Here is a 20,295-nt window from a genome sequence, read left to right as displayed (position 1 = left end):
TGCCATCGCAATGTTCCCGCAGCCCACCGACAAGAAGGCAGTGCGTAGATTTCTTGGCATGCGTGCTTACTACAGGCGATTTGTCAAGGACTTTTCACGCATCGCTGAGCCGCTGACACAGCTAACTAAATGTGACATTGAGTTCAAGTGGGAAACGCCGCAGGCCGACGCATTTGAAGAACTCAAACGACGCATGCAGACTCCGCCCGTACTTGCGCACTTCGACGAGCACGGCGATACCGAAATTCACACTGACGCCAGTAGCCTAGGCCTCGGTGCCGTCCTCGTCCAGAGAAAAGATGGACATGAACACGTGATAGCTTACGCTAGCCGGTAATTGTCAAAAGCGGAAGGCAATTATTCCACAACGGAAAAGGAATGCCTCGCCATCTTTTGGGCTACAGCGAAATTTCGCCCCTACCTATATGGCAGGCCATTCAGAGTGGTCAGCGACCATCACGCGTTGTGTTGGCTAGCTAACTTAAAGGACCCTTCAGGACGGCTGGCACGGTGGAGCCTCAGACTACAAGAATACGACATTACTGTAACATACAAGTCCGGACGAAAACACTCAGATGCCGATTGCCTATCACGCGCCCCCATTGACCCGCCGCCGCAAGATAACGAGGATGACGACGCCTTCCTTGGAATAATAAGCGCGGAAGACTTCGCTGATCAACAACGAGGGGACCCGGAGCTAAAAGCCCTTGTCGAGTATTTGGAAGGGCACACCGACGTTGTCCCTAGGGCATTTAAGCGTGGACTATCTTCGTTCACGTTTCAAAACAACTTACTCGTGAAGAAAAACTTTTCACCAGTCCGCGCCAACTACCTTCTTGTTGTTCCGTCGGCGCTGCGTCCAGAAGTACTGCACGCCTTACACGACGATCCAACCGCTGGGCACCTCGGATTCTCCCGGACACTGTCGAGAATACAGGAAAGGTATTACTGGCCGCGTCTGACCGCCGACGTCGCCCGTTACGTTAAGACATGCCGAGACTGTCAACGACGCAAGACACCACCGACAAGGCCAGCGGGGTTACTACAACCGATCGAACCTCCTCGTCGACCATTCGAGCAGATTGGGATGGATTTGTTGGGGCCGTTTCCGACGTCAACATCCGGGAATAAGTGGATCGTCGTGGCGACGGACTATCTCACCCGCTTCGCTGAAACAAAAGCTCTACCGAAAGGCAGCGCAGCCGAAGTGGCGAAATTTTTCGTCGAGAACATCCTGCTGCGACATGGCGCCCCAAAAATCCTCATTACCGACAGAGGAACGGCTTTTACAGCAGAGCTCACCCAAGCCATTCTGCAATATAGCCAGACAAGCCACAGGAGGACAACTGCCTACCATCCGCAAACGAATGGTCTCACGGAGCGCCTGAATAAGACCCTCGCCGACATGCTAGCGATGTGCGTCGACGTTGAGCACAAGACGTGGGACGCGGTCCTGCCGTATGTAACCTTCGCTTACAACACGGCGGTGCAAGAAACAACACAGATCACGCCGTTTAAGCTGGTTTACGGCAGGAACCCGACGACAACGCTCGACGCCATGCTGCCCCACGTCATTGACGAAGAGAATGTTGACGTCGCTAGCTATCTCCAGCGCACCGAAGAAGCCCGAGAGCTCGCCCGCCTGCGGATCAAGGACCAACAGAGGACCGACAGCCGATACTACAACCTCCGACGACGCTTCGTCGAGTACCAGCCCGGCGACCGTGTTTGGGTATGGACCCCGATACACCGACGAGGACTCAGTGAGAAACTACTCCGACGCTATTTCGGACCCTACAAGGTCATCCGACGCATTGGCGCTCTGGACTATGAGGTCGTGCCAGACGGCATTTCGCATTCACAGCGGCGCCGCGCACGATCTGAAGTGGTCCATGTGGTGCGCCTTAAACCCTTTTACGGACGCTGACAAACTTCGCCATTTTTGTTCTTTTCTTTGCTACGAGTGCTTTTGTTCATTACCTTCGTTTCTTTGCAGCATCGGGTCGATGCTTTTTAAGAGGGGGGTATTGACACGTATACTTATCTTTATCGGGCAACCACGTTACGCAGCCTAACAAAAGTAATCGCACAGCGTGGGACGCGCCTGTATGTACCGAAGTTTCTGGAACGTTATCGATGCTTCTATCTGCTGTCTGTTGTCGCTGAACGTTATGTTATCTGATTGCATCACTTGACGCGAATGGTGTCGAACTTTGTGGAAGGCATGCGGGTCCGAACGATTAGTCTGGAACATTCGATGACTGCTCTATAAAAGCCGACGCGCTTGATCCGCTGATCAGATTTTCGCGATCGCCGACTGTGTTCGCCGCTATCGTTGTGCTTTAAGTGTAGCCTGTTTTGTGGGCACAGGTTCGCCCAATAAAAGCTAGTTTTGTCTTTCACAGTACTGCTACTGTGTTCTCTCTTTACCGTCACTACCACGTGACAATATCTTGTCTGGCTGGGTAGTAAATTTCAGTCAAAAAAGAACAATTCAGCACACTGACAAAGCAGCGTGGCTAACATAATATAGGGAGCAGACACTCTGCCTGCAGAGTCACTTGAAAATTTTGCCAGCAGTTCGTGCTAATTGGCTGGCTTCGGTCACATAAATAATGCTTACATAACTGTGAAAATTCGTGCTCAGGATAAACTCATAGCAGCCAATAGGCACTTTTTAAATTGTGATAGCAGCTGAATTCTCAGGGACAACGCACTGTGGCCATGAGCATGCTAAAGAATGACAAGAGGCGAGGTCCCCCTTTCTACAGTCTGGCAGCGCAGCTGAAAACGGTTCAGTTAGTGAGTGGAACTGTGGCCTACTCAAAATAAAGATCAGTCATATAGCCACTTATAGCGTCCAAGATACCGTACCCACGAATGATAGGTAGCAGTAAACTTACTGGCAGATGAAAGTCCACTGGAAAACCCAAGGCCCAAGTCAGTTTAATACACATTATATGCTAATGACTGCTGGCAGAATGAACATGAGGAAAAAAATAAAGCACCTATCAGGCATACAATACGGGTACTTGTGGTTTTGTTCACTTTAAACTGAAAGCTCGTGCCAAAACAGGCGACACGAACCAGATAATGGAATAGGGTGGATAAAGAAAGTAACCACAATCTTTTGCTTACCCAATTCTGCCTGCATTAGTAACGTGACCGTGGCTGGCCAGTGAGGAAGAACTCTGGGCAAAATTTCTTTCACGCAGTTCTGCTGGCTGATAGTAGAATATTATATAACACCATACCTGTGACACTTACTTACTTGTTACTACTCGTCCTACGTGTTCATTTTTACATTCATATTGCTTTTTGTCAGCAAGCGTGAAATTTTTAGTTAATAAGAAGGTAGTATCCAGCTCTTACCTATAACGTATTCATCTACCGTGCCACTGGTGTCTTCACAAACAGGTTCTGTGCTTAGTCACTAGTCAAAAACAAGCAGCTCAGATTTTTGGCTATGTAAGCCGCTTGCATCACAAAATATAAAGCAATTTACTTCGTGAAATCTAGAAATTCTTGATCTTCACACTAGTGTCCACATTATAAAAATCAAGGCTGCCAGAAATTTGCATTCATGACTTTAGTGCTCTCAGGTGCGTCCACATTTTTTCGCGAAAGCGCTGAACGTCTTGACGTATGCAATTATTAGGATGGTCCCTAATTTCCCCCCACCGATATAAGCATCTCCAACCGTGCAGTAACAACTTTTGAAAGAAACGATAGATGTACGAAGCACAAAAGGCCGGTGTGATAGGGCTTATCTGTAAGGGTACTAAATATGAAAACGCGATCGGCAACACTTCTGCACAATTCACTTCTGAGCAAACGCACATCGCGTAGAACGAACACTCCTACACCCCGCAACGCTGCGACACATCGCACACATATATCACGGCTTGTAGCTTGCAAACGCACTTCATAACAGCAAGAACACAGCTCGAACGTCGTGGTCACCTCGACGCGTCGCAACCGGCAAAACGGCTCACACGCAGTATAGCACACTCAGAATGGCAGCGATAACGAGGCGATAAAAACTTATCGCGACTGATCGTATCATTACTTCTGAAAGTTGCGAAGGGCTGGCGTTCGCCACTTCGTGGCAACGATCCGCATACACAGAGCAGAAACCAAACGTGTACGGTGGGTGCGCCAATCGGACGCTACTTATTTCACTACGCCTTGAACGTGTGTGCTGCTCAGAATGCACGTGTATGTGATGGAGTTCTCGTCTGCGACGCACACGCGAAGCATGGCACAAAAAATCACGAAGTCGACGGCTTCAAATATTTTTTCCGACGCTCTCGTAAACACAACACACACTTCCTGCGCTCCTTCTGTTTCTGTTGGCGATCGCACGCACTGATGAGATCTGGAAGGGTACACCGGCTTGCTGCTTTCGATGACTATCTCCGTGGGTGCCAGATAACTAGTAAAAATCACAAAAAGGACAAAAACATAGACTGTTTCTGACGCGGCTGTAGCTTAGGCCTTACGTCCCCGCTTCGCTTCGCTTCGAGCACGTGCCATGTTTGCTGTGACGACAGCCGAACCATCCGCCTCGGACCAGCCAATGAGAGACGAACAGGCATGCGGACGGGAAAGTTGCGATCGGTCCTCGCTCAACAGTAGAGAGCCATCAGCACGCGAGCGGACGAGGGCGGAACGGACGGACGGACTGACCATGTACGGGCCCTAACCGACCGAACGAGCGGAGGAAAAGATGAGAGCGAATGCGGCGCGCAGCAGCGGGGGAAAAAAAGTAGCAAGAACAGCGAGGAGCGAGGAGGACAGTGCAAAGGAGGGTGCAGCGGTTCCAACAGACGGAAAGTGGAGGAGGGCATGGCGAAAGCGTGAGAAGAAAATTGCAGTGCCGCACACGAGGGGCTTTCTGGCGATGGCTAAGGGACGGTGCCAGAATAGCGCGCGTCGTCTGGGTCTGTCGGCAGCGGCTTCTGTAACTCGCGCCCACACGTCACTCATGCGCTAGCCCCACTAGATAACTGCTCATGCGCTGGCTCTCTCGATACCTAGGGGCGCTATTCTCGACACGCATGGCGGCTGCACGGCCACCATTATCCGCCATGTTGACTCTCTGATTGGCTGTGGCGAGCTCACGTGCCTTGAAATTTTTGCCGGGAAACGGAAGTTTTGCGAAATGTCATTTTGCGTTTTCATCAAGATGACGAAACGTGACGTGGAGCTGCAAATTTTATGGACTAATACATTTTTTTGGTCCTTGGCAGATATATTGTGATGTTAGTGCTTCAAAAATAATGTGAGCGGTAGCGTGCAGAAGCCAGTGCAATGCATCTGCAATTGAGCGAATATGTGGTGGCGATTCAAGATATGCGCCATGCCAGCTTGCTGATTGGCTGAAGGAATATCTCGCGAGGAGCGTCACAGGAAGGGCTGTTTCGTAAACGTCATTTTGACGATGCGTGACGTTGCGCTGGGCCGCCATTGCTGAGATTTTCCGCCATAATTTTTGCTGCGACGAGCCGCGCGAATTATGCTAATGAGCAGCCATATGCAATGGCAGCCGAGAGGAATGCGTATCGCCACATTTTCCCCGTCGTTTGGCGCCACGAAAATCGTTTGTTCATGACGCGTGCTCGTAGTATTTGCATGGCTCTCGGATAGTGTTGGCATTTGTGTTTGGGGCCATCATTCTTTAAAAGAACGCGTTTATACAAAATAATATTGGTTGAACATAGCAAACTTTCGGCAATGTTGTCCACTTTTCACTGCTGCATTCGTATTATAATCAAGATTATGCCTTTTCGCACAATGAAACGTTATGACAATGGCCTCTTTCTAATTTATAAAAAGAAATGTACGCAAGGCGGCGCCTTGAAGTTTCCTCTCTCGGTGCGAGTAACCAGCGAAATGAACAAGAGATGGCAGCGCCGGCGCTTGCGTCGCGCTAGTGGATATCTCTGGCGCCCACAACGCTATCGGTGATATTCGGCCGTTTCTCAGCCTGCCGAGTCGGGCTGAGTCACTTGCGTTTCACGAGATAGCGATAACGTGGCCTAGAACGTGCGCGCATCACCACTGCTATGTCGCGTATGTTGTCTCAAGCAAGAAAACAAACGCGTTGGCACCAATATGTGATGACTCATTCCATTGTCCGGGGACACGTATCCTAGCTGTTGAAGCAGACGACGACTTGGACGCAGCAGACGACGAAAGCGAGAAGAGTTTCCGACGGAATAATCATACGCTTTGAAATAGCTGCTTTATTTTCACTGCGGAGGAAAACTGTTTTGCTTTACCGATAACGCTACATTCAGTGCCTTCATTTCAGTTTCTTACGCGAAACGTCAAGTTGGCGTCACGTTACGCAAGCAAACTAGGGCCACCAGCACCATTTTGTTTGCGTCGCGCCTACGTCACGCATCGAAGAAAATGGCGGAATGTCCAGAATAGCGCCCTAGATTAGCGTGGCAGTCGAGTCGAGCCACACTCGGCTCGTTTGCAACGTCCCGCACTATACGATTGTACGCGCCAGCCAATATATCGCGAAACGAAAACACGAAAGAGCTGCGCTCAAATTGCGCATTAGGAAGTATCGCTATAGTCGGTTAATTGTTTCTTTGCGCAATGCATTGTGAGTGCGGCAGGGCGTCGAACTGCTCGTCTTCGAGAAAGGTACACCCCTTGTGGTGTATATCTGCCACGTAAGAATAATCGTCATCTGCCTTGATGCGTTTCCTTTCTTGAAAACACCGCGCCCGCTACTTTCCTGTCGGAAATGCTATGTCAAGCTGATAACGCGCAAGCCATTCGTGAAGTTCTGGGCTCGCAGTGGTAAAGAAAGGAAATGCGTGCAAGACAGATGACCATTATTGTTGTGTGGCAAGATACGACCCAAAAGGTGCGTCTACGTTCTTGAAAACGCCGCGCCTGCTACTTTGCTGTCGGGAATGCTATCATGCTGATAACGCGCATGCCGTTCGTTACTGGAGAGTACCGGGCTCGCAGCGTTAAAGAAAGGAAACGCATCCAGGCAGATGACAATTATTGTTGTGTGGCAGAAGGAGCACTCCGAAGGCCGTACACTTTTCTTAGAGTGTATAGGCACTGTTCTCGCCAACGTGACCGGGGGGGGGGGGGCACAAAGCGCGCACGCTTCGTCAGATTAATAACCGTTTTTGCACTCAGATCAACAGCACGATCGAACCATTTGACTCGCGAAAGAGCGATTAGCGAATATAGATCTAAAGGTACTCACAATAATGTGATTAAAGTGAAGACTGAATCAATCAACACTTTAGTGAAATCAGACGAAAGTATTGCGGCGAAAGTATGGTAAGGGAAACGCAATTTTGCTAGTAGGTAACAAAAGTTACGCCAAAGTGGCGAGAGTGGAAGTGGTTTCCCTTTACTTGAACAAAATGAATGTGGACATATTTTGTAACCAATGCGAAAGCGCAGTGCACCGTTAGTCTAAACATGGTGTTAATATTTTACTGTTTTTTGTCACAGGCAGAAAGCACTGTGCTTTTTTGCATACAAAATTCTGGCGCTGCGTTTTGCCTGTGCTAGAACGCAGTAGACGATGCCATATGAATAACCCCATATAGCTACCGTCATCGACGGGATTAATTTTGATAATGGTGCACACTTTAAGAGTACTATTGACAACCGGTGCTCGTCGTTGTCATCACTAAAAATGTGTTGGACAAATTCAAATTTGTAATGCATTCTTGACAACCGCTTTCTGCATTACGGCAGCGCCGACGTCGGGAATGTATTTCAGGCGTCCCTATATTTGCTATCGCAATAAAAAGGTCAGCAAGCCAGCGGCAAGGAGAGTTGCTCCTGCCGTGCCACTCCGTGGCTTGTCAATAAATGTGGTCCCGATCGCCTGCAACGGTGACTACCACAAGAGCAACAAAATTCGCGCCAAGGAAAGGGAAAAGACATCAATGACGGCACTGTATAAGGCACTCTGAAGCCCGGTGTGACACTCTCTGGCTACGCGACTGTCGCCGATTGTCTAGATGGCAGTCATTAATAACGCACTGCACCAGACACTACGCATTCAATCGCCGTATCACCCTGATTCAGGGCAGAGTCTGCACGAAGAGACTTGTAACACTGAGTCTTCTCATGCAGTTTCCAAAGCTTTTCTGGTCATATCGCCGGTCATATAATGCAAAATGTAAGTTAGCACTTGACAGCATTGACTTGGAAGTCATTGAACAGCATTGAATTCGGCGCAAGTGGCAATGATTTCGCAGTGATGCATGGCATCACTGCGAAATCAAGCGGCGAACGTGCACAAAAAGGTCCACCCCTCCCCTCCCCCCCCCTCCTCCCGTTGCGCGGTAACAGAAAATAAAGTAAGAGCAAAACCAGCATGGAAGCGCGAATACGGGATTTGTCCGAAAAGAAGTGAAGTTGTTAAAGCTCTCTGGAAATTTTACTGTTTTATTTTTCCAGGGTGGCCGAATACATACCAGTGCCGATCATCGTGGTTATTCCCTCGATGCCTACCACGCAGGGCAAGCCGTACTCGCGGGCCACAATGGCGCCTGGCAAAAGACAAGAAACGGGCCAAGAGGTTTTCGCTCCTACTTCAATACTGGCACATCATAACGCTTCACGGCAAGTAACAATTTGTTTAGGAGGTATACGTTCTGCAGGAATGCCTGCCACACTGTCAGAACTTGCAAATTTAGTCCCGTATGGTGCTTGTTCGGGAACGACGGTGGCATCGAAATGGCCTCAGTGCGCTAGCCAGTAGACTTCATAGGTGTACCGCCTTCAGTGTATACGTGCACACTGTAATATTGTGATTCACAGCATAGTCGGCGTAACCATTTTGCAATAGCAAATACAAGTGCGCAAACAATTTCTTTACGCGAGCATACTGCGCGGCTGCTGCGGAAGTGGGTGCAAAGTACGAACGTTGTTTTGTCGGTAATTTGGTGTCGAATGGGTGGCGCTCAGTGGGTGAATTGGCTTTGGAAGTCTGAGGGCATACCTCGCCTTTACTATACGTATAGTGTAGCAAGCAATGATTCAAGTATTCGATGTTTCATTAACCACATATCTATTTTTATGGCCTCTGTTTCTTTTTATATTGTTATTTTGTATTTTACCATTCAAATTATTATATTTCATATCGTTTTTTTTTTGTTTTTACCAGTCCTTAGTCGTTGGACTTTATTTGTGATATTGAGAAAGCCGGTCCTTCGGGGCACATTATTTCAGGGTGTCATCATTTAATTAACCATAAAACAACGACCGAACAAAAAAGGGATTTCAGCCATTTATATGCTTAGGTTGTCTGCTCTAGGCAGCAAAAATTAATAACCCTCATCCTAGGCGCAGAGCCACCGTCTGAGAAGCAAGTTTCTGCAGAGAAGTCTACTGGTCTTGCTTAAATGATATTGCGCGACATAAAAAACGACATGGACGTGAAAGAAGACGACACAAATGATATTGCGCGACTTTATGTCGCGCAATATCATTTAAGCAATGGATTACCAACTTGCCCGGAATGCTGCTCTCTACTGGTCTTGCTGTGTGTTGCTAACTAATTATATTATGTGGAATCATGTACACACCGAGGTCGAGTGCTGCTTTAAACGACGCAGGCATGCAAATGTCTTGCAACTAAATTGGTCTGTGAGCAAAGATGCCTTAAGCGATACTTAAAAACAATGCGACCATAAACACAGTGTTTAATTCGTGGCTTTAATTATTGTGGTTCGTTTGCTTGCGTGTGTCTCGTTAAGATCTATTTTTGGGGAAGAGCAAAGAGTAAAATATTTGACGCAGTACTTTAGTGTCATGATGATAGCCGATTGAAGTGTAGTGAAATAACCAGAACAAGAATCTCAGCCCTGAAGTGAATACAATAAATAGCACGGGCAGTGCGCACGTATGCACGAGGCGTGGACACCTCGTGCATACGAGCGGCGTGCCGTGTGTAGCTCACGGCTACCCTGTCTTGTCTTGTCGCACAGATGTAATAATTGTCTAAAATAATTCCACAAGGCACCAACCAAGAAAAACCTCACCGTGACACAGAGGACCGCCAATCTCGGTCACAACGCCAGCCAACAGAGGAAAGTACGGAGTCCAACCGGTGTTTGTCGCAGTCGTCACTAGGATTTCACCTTTCTGCGAAGAGAGACAAGAAGCGGTTTAAGCAGCGTCAGTCTGTCGCTAATCTTAGCAGAGTGGAAATAGTGACATGTTATATTCCCTAGGCAGGTGATTCAGGTGGCTAAAACTAGTATTACGAGGAGACTTGATTGCACCTAACGCTATCTTAGCAGAACCACATGATCGGTTCGTATGTATTGAAGAGTTTGACGTTCGTTAGAACCGTTGCTTGGCGCCAAGCTAACACGGACATTGCGACGACTAGAACTGAATTTAAATATCCAAATTTACGGTAACTTTGCCTAATGGATACATATATCAGCGTATTGGAAAACCTTTTGCTACCAAAAGTCATTAGTTTTTGAAACTCCAGAAGCGCTTTAATGACAACAGCTGATATAAGATACGACAACACACGACCCTAACTTCCACCTGTTTAATTCGTGAGCATGGGCATACTTAAGGTACCTCATTACACAAACAGTACATAACATTGATTGTTTTGCAACGTCATCATGTGACGTCCTGCTTGCGTCGCGCAATGACCTCCATAAGAAAACATGAAGTTTCTCTAAATAAACACAAGGCAGTGGCATTTTCGGTCCGTCTTTGTCATTCTTGCGCTGTTAGGATTGCAATTATGACAGACAATAATTCTTAATCATTGTTTTGCTATTGTTTTCTTTTGTTACACTTGCGTGCTTAGCACTTACTACAAATATTCAGGTGCTCACGAAGTTGCGGTGAAGCTGTGAAAAATTTATAATTTTACTCATTTGTTTGGGCAGCATTATTACTTGTACCTACTTATTAAATTGGGTAAGAGGTGGCCTAGGTAAGACGGCGCACGCGACTAGAGTTGGAGATTGTGTGATCTTATTGGGTGTGGGAGGCAGGGGGGAGGGGGGGAGGCGGGCATGCGACCGCCATAGCGAGAGCGAGCTTTTAAGCCGAAAAGGCTAGTGCTTTGAAGAGGGTATCACACACCCGGGCTTGCAGGTCACGTGATCTGCTAAATTTCGGAGACGCGGCAAAGTGATCTGCTTAGGAAAGCGGAAGCACGAAACGCTTGGCGGCCCCGCCCCCGGGTTGCAATCGGTTGCAATGTTGCAATCGTGACTGTGCGCGGTCATCAAGTGAGCTTTGTGCGCGAGTTCCTCGGAGCGTGGGACCAAACTCAGGCTTAGGAAATAAGTTTCTTACAGTTCTTACGGCCCATAAAACAATACCAGCCATACTTGTCATTTCGTTATAAATTGTTACCCTTGCCGAAGATTCGCCCCCCTCCCACCCACCCCACGGGCGAAAGTGCGAATTCTTGGCTGCAGATGTATGAATGATGCTTACAATGGATAAGCAGTTGACCAAGAGCGCGAGAATGGGGAAGGGGATTGCATTGAAGGAAAAGAAACCAGAGATTTCATATGTGCTAGTTTCCTTCGCCTCTTTTTTTGAGCGTAAATTTCGCCTTTTAGTCTACAGTTACATATTTCTTCTTTGCACGGTTTATCTTCACAACGGAAGTGTCTTAAGAGGTGCCCATGGCTGGTGCTGCCTTGAGAATTGCTTAACTGATCATGCATTGTAATACGCTGTGATAGCGTATTACAATCAGAAGCAGAAACTTCAGCAAATTCATCGTTAGTTGCTCAGTTACTAACTCTGCAGCTGCTAGTGGTTACGGACGCTCTTTACGTATTTCGAATAACGCACGAATCACTGTGGTCGCCTTCCTATGAAGTTCTTCTTCAGGTTGCAGCATAGCGTTAACGGCCCGTTTGGACGGCGCCTTGTTGTAAGTGTACATTTTAACGCGAATTATGCCAGGAAGAGGCGCACCGAATAAGTTTAAGCTCTAGCCTACAAAAGCCGCTTCCTCCGTCCTTGCTGTTTTTAGTTTCATGAAGACGTAGCGCTACGCTGAGAGGGCCACCACCGGGCGCACTGCAGGTGGAATAGGGGAAGTGCATGCACAGCCGTGAGGAGGCGATAAGTGGAGGCGGATCTGAGCGCGTCACATCGGTTATGGATTCGGCACACGGCTAACGGAGCTTGCAGAAGCTTCAGTCGGCGCTTTTTGTAACCTTGGTTTATGGCATGAGCCCAGATTGAGCTAAGATAACCATACCAAGCTTCTTGGCGCGCATGGAAAACCTCGTCGAAAGAGATGGCTAGAATGCACGCTTGCTAGACACCACTTTGGTCGAGTTGTTAATTCATTTATTCATTTGGAATGCTACTAACATTCCAAATAGAGTCATAATTGCCCCATGGCTTCGCAGTGACCTGTACGGCCCAACACAATTAAGAAATTCGCACGACTGTGTTATGAAAGACAAAGAAATGCAATGCATCTGTTGGGTACCGCAGCTGCGAACAACGTGAATATGAGTTTCTAAAAAAGCACAATACGCAATATTAGTCGTAGCCATGCCCAGTACGTCGAATGACTGTAGGAACAGCACGAAAATAGCTCGCTTCATGCACGCGTATTTAGTCACATAAAAGAGGTGAGGCGAATAGACGCGTACATGGATAAAAATTTCATGAGCGGTTCCACTCTGTGAAGGCGGATGACCAACGAAGCTGCTCAGCGCAGAACACAGAGGTGACCCAGAATATTGAACAAAGCTACGACCATATTTATTATCCTAATCAGTAGTCATCGTGGTGATATAGGTACGCACGCATATTCGCGTATCACCTCTGTTATTAAAAGTGTCCGTCACGAAAGGCAATGGATGGCTCATACCCCCTTAAGCAATGAGTCACTAGTTCGTAAACGCGGTATCCCCATTACGACGACAAAAGTGATATTCTACGCTGGAATGATGAGTGGCAACGGAGCCCGCTGTGGAAGACGACGACGCTCGAGCCGTTGCTGAGGATGATACTTGTTTGCACAGCAGAGCCAGCTGTGGAAGAAGACGACGACGACGAAAGCACGAGCAGTGGCACTATGGCTGGCAACAACGTTTTGTTGCAGTGCAGCCAATGTTACGGACCCGAGTCGCACCTGTTTTGATACGCCCCTGCATGTAGTTCCCTACCGAAATAATATTTACGCTAGACAAGTGAAATATACATGTTGCGGTAACTTGCACTCTTTGTTGCAAGCTAAGAATTTAATAATCAAGAAACACGTTGGGGTGTCGAAGGGATTTCGTTTCATGCTATTCCTGGCTTTGCGGTTTTCTGCCGTCCCTATCTCTTTTTGATCACCTTTAAACGAATATTGCCTCCCCAAGTGGCAGCACGTCAATGTCGCCTGCCGACGCACGTGCACCGCGTTTCGTGGCCCCAGCCGCCGTGCACCTGTGGCAAGATATTTCGAAGGAAGAGCTGTCCACGCAGGCCAACAACAGTCGTGTACAACGTTTACACACAAGTATGCAAAAGCAACTCGCTGCTGGCTATCACAAATGCACGTCAGAAGGCGATTGAGCTGACTGGGGTTAGCGAATGCAGTGTGCACCGTATTAGGCGCGACGTATAGTCTGGCAGCCTGAGGTCACATAAGAGCAAACGGCCGCGTCTCCCAGCCGCACACAGCAATGCCACAACCGGAAGAACGAGACTGCAACTTCACGACAGTTTTTCCTTAGCCGCTCTACGAAGAAATATGCACCAGTGTTTCCTGCGTGATGAAACTCAGAAAGCCGCAAAACATGCTCAAGATGTAGCCTACCCGCCGCGGTAGCTCAGTGGCTATGGTGTTGGGCTGCTGAGCACGAGGTCGCGGGATCGAATCCTGGCCACGGCGGCCGCATTTCGATGGGGGCGAAATGCGAAAACACCCGTGTGCTTAGATTTAGGTGCACGTTAAAGAACCCCAGGTGGTCAAAATTTCCGGAGTCCTCCACTACGGCGTGCCTCATAATCAGAAAGTGGTTTTGGCACGTAAAACTCCAAATATTATTAAGATGTAGCCAGTGATACTGACATGGATATGCCTAATATGCATGTACCCACAATGCAAAGGCTGCTCGACGACATTGGATTTCCTTTCGCAAGCGAAAGAGTAACTCTGCTTTACTCGAGAGAAACGACATCATCTTGTCGTGGCGGCAGGACCTGCGTACCATCCGGCAACTTCGCACCCAAAAGCGGCATGTCCGATAATCGACCCTTTTTAAGTTTTATAGTGTACTGACGTACAAGAGATTTTTTCATCACCCCCTAAACCTGAACCTCTGCTCCGTAAAAAAATATTTTTTTCCTGAGACACAATTGACGCGAACTGCGTTTGGCTGTAATTGTTAGCATAAAAAGTAGTAGCGCCCAAGCTTTCACTGCTCACAAAAACGCTGTGAGCACAAACGGATGCGTTACTGCTTGACAGTTCGGTGCGTTGTTCATGTTCGCGGAATAGACATTAAGGCTAGCGTTGCAAGTGGTGGCGTTTCTTGTGGTCGTATGTCGCGCGTCACCACATTTTGATGCCTGCTGTGCTGCTCACGCCAATCACTTGACCAGCGTTTGTGCGCTACGCAGAATAATATGTATAGCTTATTGCGCCTCACGAACATGCGGCGCTTGGATATTGCTTAACCATAATCGCTGAGCAGTGCGAATTGACTCGGTCATTCGCCTGTCTTGAGAAATTGCGATCTGCGTATGCCTGGCGACATGCTTTAATACTGTGCGTTGTTTGTTCCTTTCTTTTTGCAGGCACATATACTTCCTTGACGAAACTTGGGTCAACGCTGGATATGCCAAGGAAAAGGTCTGGAATGTTGTGAATGTCGTTACACACGTGGATGCTTTTCGGGAAGGTCTCACAACAAGCCTTCGTGAACCCAGCGGCAAAGGTGACAGGCTGATCCGATAGCATGCCTGTAGCGAGGGTGGCTTCGTAAATGGTGCTTGCCTCGTTTTCCGTGAAGTGGAAGGAGTTGGTGACTACCACCAAAAAATGGATGGGCCACGGCTCGAGAAGTGGTTCTGTGAACAGCTTCTAGTAAATATCAAACCACACAGCGTTTTAGTAATGGAAAATGCAGCCTACCACAGTGTTCACCTCGAGAAAGTAGCGTCTGCATCAACACGAAAAGCTGACATTCAGTCTTGGCTAACCGAGAAAGGCATTGCGTTTTCTCATGGCCAGTTAAAGCCAGAGTTGCTGGAGATCGTCAACCAACACAAGATGTTTCTGGTCTAGTGCGTGGATGTGTTGCTAAGGCTGCCGGTCGCGACGTCGTGAGGCTTCCTCCATACTAGTGCGAGTTGAATTCGATCGAACTGATTTAGAGCCAGGTGAAAGATTACGTAGTGGCTAACTAACCGCAATAACTCTTGCAGCTGTCGGAAAGATGCTGCAGGATAGCATCGATGTTGTAACAGCAGACATGTGGCTTCGGGCGTGCTGTTATGTTCGGAGGATAGGGAGCGGAATTCTGGTAGCGTGACGGCACGTTGACGCAAGCCTCTGCAGGCATGAAATTCCACTCGTATCAGACACGAGCAGCGAGAGTGAGGCGAGTGATAGTGAGATGAGCGAAATGGAAGAGCTGCCGTGAATGCGGGCTTGGTCGCGAAAGTCTCGTCAACATGGTGTTTTGCAGTTGAACTTCTGTCTCAAACTTTTACTAATAACGCGGCACGTGAAATAATTGACTGTGATGTTTTAAGTGCCAAAACGACAGTATGATCTCAAGGAACAGCGTACAGCTTCAACCGGGAACAATGTGTGGCACTTTATCTTTTTATTTTTATTTTGAAAGCTTCACCTTAAGCTTAACCAAGCGGGCGTGAAAAATATGTGAACAAATGCTTCCTTAGACGTGCACCATATTTTAATGTATGGGCGCTTTGATTTTACATTTTGCCCACATGGAAATTTGGCCACCGTGATCGAACCTGTAAGTTTGCGCTTAGCAGCGCACAATTGCTAAGCAGTCGTGGTGGGTGCAGGACATAATGCAGATGGTGCAGACGGTGGACATAATAGTTGCTGGAGTAGTTATGAATAGTTCTGGAACGCTACAATCATCTGGAAAAAAAGCATTTGTATAAATATAGTCGTTGACTTTGCTCCTTGTACTGAAACACATCGCATGGCATGTCACAACGCGGTTTGCCGCGCATTGTATGCATTTTGTTACGCTGCGCGGCGGAGCCGAAGAAGTGGAGATGGAAGTCGATGAGGATAGCAATAGGGGCTTGTTGGTACGGCATATCTTATTTTGTTATAGCGCAAGCTTGACAAGGACAAAAGAAGACACATCAGACACACACAGCGCCACTTTCAACAACAGGTTTATTTCTCGTTCTCGTCGCTATATATACACCCTCGACCCGTCATACACCACGTGTACCATTTTTGGAAAAATAAACAAAAGATATAAACTGGGAACCACACGTAGGCAGTTTCTTGATTCACATATTCAAAGAATGTACACGTTCGACGAGAACAAAGATAATTCAGCTCTTTTGATGATAATGAAATGGAAGTTTTACTGACGCATGCATTGCCGAATGTTGCTATGTGTCTGGCTTCTATTATCAAGCGCGTCATTTCACACCTGCTTCTACTCATGATCACTGTTTCTTTAAATCTTGGTCTGCACTTGCATCTCTGGCAATGGATGGCAAGAAAGCCGTCAGCGGCCACGTTGTTAACTTTGTTACTATGTTCTCGTAGCCTGTCATTTATGCATCTACCTGTTTGACCGATGAAGGATTGTCCACAGCTGAGAGGAATACGGTATACCACGCCGGCGATGCAATCAACGAATTTGTTTTTATGTTCTTTTTCACATGCGCTACGTGGGATTCTTTCCGGTCTTGTGGTTTTACAGAGGCTGACCAATTTATTAGGTGCCGAAAACACAACGTTAATGCCGCTCCTTCCAGCAATCTTCTTTATTCTATGGGAGAATCCGTGTATGTAGGGGATGACGGCAACCTTTCCTTTGTTCATGTCAGTGCTCGACAGGTGCACCTGCTCCGAACTGCTTTGCTGCGCCTTCTTAAGCAGTCCTTCTGCGACTGACACAAGCACGTGGCTCGGGTAACCAGCGCATCTTAAACGCGAGGCTTGCCGTTCGAAGCTATCGTGCATTAGGTGTTGGCATGATTTTTTCAGTGCTTCGCTGAAACACATCTTCGCGATTCCCCTCTTCACATGCTTTGTATGCGCGGAATGAAACGGTAAAAGTGGCTTACTTGCCCTAGGTTCGTAACACCAGCAGGTTTCGTTATCGGTGAGCACAAACTTAATGTCTAGGAATCTAATCCTCCCGTCACATGGCATTTCAAAGGTCACTTCTAGTGGATTTAGACAGTCACGAATAGTGGTAAAAACAGGAGCACATTCATTAGTAAAACAAGCAGATGAACAGTCAATGAAAACTAAAAAGTCGTGAACATATCTAAAAACTTTTGCAACCTTAAATTCGTGAAGGCGCTGTGACAGGTCTCTGTCAAGTTTGGCTAAAAAGAGATTACTTAGCACTGGTGCTAAGTAATCTCGATAAACGTAGATGATAAACGTAGATGATAAACGTTCTCGATAAACGTAGATGACAAATAAAACCTAAGTAATTCTAAAAAATTGTCAATGGATGTACCTGCTTCCGTGATAAACCTAACGGCACCATATGCATCTATGCAACTGTCAATACAGGTTAATAACTCTGATTGTGGCAGAGAATAATAAAGGTCTTTAACATCGGCAGAGAAGGCCTTTAACCGTTGATTTTCATGCGCTCTTACAAAATTTAAAACCTCCTCAGAACTCTTTGTCAGGAAAGGGTCACTGATGTCTAACAAGTTTAGTTTTTCTTGAAGGTACATGGCGACAGATTTCTGCCACGTGTCCCTCTCAGAAACTATCACCCTGAACAGTACACCTTCTTTGTGAGTCTTGGCGCTGAAAAATACTTCCAGACAATCCTTCTTGCTTTTTTTGATGCTGTTCATCACGCCTTGCAAATTCATCTTTTTACACAATTGTTTTGCTTTTGCTCGACCTTATTGCAAGAGACGTCATTTCTTTCGTTAAAAACTGCCGATATAGCATTTATAGCTTTCTCATTGAACTCTTCATGCGAAAAAACTTCGAAGCCACCTTCTTTATCAGCTGGCAACACACACAGATCATGCTGTAACAAGTATGATTCTACTAGTTTCACAGGTAATTTCTGACGTGGAGGCTTACAGCTTTTTAAGGCGTCGACACCTTCGGAGTTGATCCTCGTGGCCTCGTCCTCTGGAGCACGTCGGGAAACCTGACGCACAATAGATAAATGTTCAGGTTTTTTCTTCGGGGGTTGCAGCGCAAACTTTGGTCCGAGCTCCAAGACATCACGTACAGGTTCAGGGAGGCAGAGTCCTTCGGGTATATGTACGTTGCAGGTCGCATTTACGCGCACTTTGCTCACCCAGTCACGTAGATGCCTCAGCTGAAGATTCCAGTGGAACTCCGTCATTTGGTCTGCCAGCCGTAGATGCTTTCGGACTTACAGTTCCGCTGTGTCTGGTTCATAGGTGCTGCGCAGCTGCGTCCCCAGAAAGGCTCTGAAAAGTCTAGCCTGTCGGAGCCATTCTGAGCGCTGGATTTTTAGGATCCTAAAAATCCAGCGCAAGCCTCGCGTTTAAGATGCGCTGGTTACCCGAGCCACGTGCTTGTGTCAGTCGCAGAAGGACTGCTTAAGAAGGCGCAGCAAAGCAGTTCGGAGCAGGTGCACGTGTCGAGCACTGACATGAGCAAAGGAAAGGTTGCCGTCATCCCCTACATACACGGATTCTCCCATAGAATAACCCGCCGTGGTTGCTCAGTGGCTATGGTGTTGGGCTGCTGAGCACGAGGTCGCGGGATCGAATCCCGGCCACGGCGGCCGCATTTCGATGGGGGCGAAATGCGAAAACACCCGTGTGCTTAGATTTAGGTGCACGTTAAAGAACCCCAGGTGGTCCAAATTTCCGGAGTCCTCTACTACGGCGTGCCTCATAATCAGGTAGTGGTTTTGGCACGTAAAACCCCAAATATTATTATTCTCCCATAGAATAAAGAAGATTGCTCTAAGGAGCGGCATTAACGTTGTGTTTTCGGCACCTAATAAATTGGTCAGCCTCTGTAAAACCACAAGACCGGAAAGAATCCCACGTAGCGCATGCGAAAAAGAACATAAAAACAAATTCGTTGATTGCATCGCCGGCATGGTATACCGTATTCCTCTCAGCTGTGGACAATCCTACATCGGTCAAACAGGTAGATGCATAAATGACAGGCTACGAGAACATAGTAACAAAGTTAACAACGTGGCCGCTGACGGCTTTCTTGCCATCCATTGCCAGAGATGCAAGTGCAGACCAAGATTTAAAGAAACAGTGATCATGAGTAGAAGTAGGTGTGAAATGACGCGCTTGATAATAGAAGCCAGACACATAGCAACATTCGGCGATGCATGCGTCAGTAAAACTTCCATTTCATTATCATCAAAAGAGCTGAATTATCTTTGTTCGCGTTGAACGTGTACATTCTTTGAATATGTGAATCAAGAAACTGCCTACGTGTGGTTCCCAGTTTATATCTTTTGTTTATTTTTCCTAAAATGTTACACGTGGTGTATGACGGGTCGAGGGTGTATATATAGCGACGAGAACGAGAAATAAACCTGTTGTTGAAAGTGGCGGTGTGTGTGTCTGATGGGTCTTCTTTTGTCCTTGTCAAGCTTGCGCTATAACAAAATAGGAGATGGAAGAATTGCGCCCGGTGTAGAAAAGGCCCGACTGCCTGCGATCTTGTCTCTACGCCCCCTCGATCATTTTGTAAATAAATAAATCTCATCCATAACAACATTGATGGAGGTGCTGGGCAATCGCTCTGGACAACCTGCTTCTACACACCACTCGACGAAGCCGGCGTGTGCTTGGGCTACCGCCTGAAGACACGAACGTGAACGAACCTCAAGAAGCTGGTGGCAGCCATGACACAAGCATGCAAGATGACCGTGAGCGCCCAAGGCAAATCATCTGCTGGATCCCTCAGAAAGAACCGCTCACCTTTTCCGGCAAAGCTGATGAGAATGTCGACGAGTGGCAGAAGTAAGTGGTCACAATGGTGTGGCCTAGGGTAAGCGGTCACAATGGAGAGAACGCAACGGCGCGACTTGCTAACGTCGTTTTCTTTCTCGCCGGAACTGCACTTCTCTGGTTCAT

At 47.5% G+C, this 20,295-nt stretch overlaps 1 protein-coding gene across 8 annotated transcripts in view; it reads right to left on the bottom strand.

The window, feature by feature from the left end:
• LOC135908716 (rifampicin phosphotransferase-like) overlaps positions 1-20,295 on the bottom strand; it is a 56,961-nt gene that overhangs the window by 26,052 nt on the left and 10,614 nt on the right. For 3 of the 8 annotated variants that reach the window (XR_011512990.1, XM_070536408.1, XM_065440576.2), the window contains 2 exons: positions 10,044-10,146; positions 8,475-8,549 (listed from right to left, as the gene is read on the bottom strand). Coding sequence is in view for 4 of the 8 variants with exons in the window: in XM_070536408.1 (XP_070392509.1) it covers positions 8,475-8,549; positions 10,044-10,146 (178 nt within the window). In the remaining 4 variants the exon portion in view is untranslated. Of the gene's footprint in view, positions 1-2,903; positions 2,921-8,474; positions 8,550-10,043; positions 10,147-18,292; positions 18,629-20,139; positions 20,245-20,295 lie in introns of those variants that run through there. The other 5 variants (XR_011512989.1, XR_011512991.1, XR_010566393.2 and 2 more) reach the window with 5 other exon arrangements.

The sequence above is a fragment of the Dermacentor albipictus genome, chromosome 3 (assembly GCF_038994185.2).
Source record: "Dermacentor albipictus isolate Rhodes 1998 colony chromosome 3, USDA_Dalb.pri_finalv2, whole genome shotgun sequence".
Lineage (NCBI taxonomy): Eukaryota > Metazoa > Arthropoda > Arachnida > Ixodida > Ixodidae > Dermacentor > Dermacentor albipictus.
Note: the sequence above shows the minus strand (reverse complement) of the source record. Positions and strands in the feature narration are given on the sequence as shown.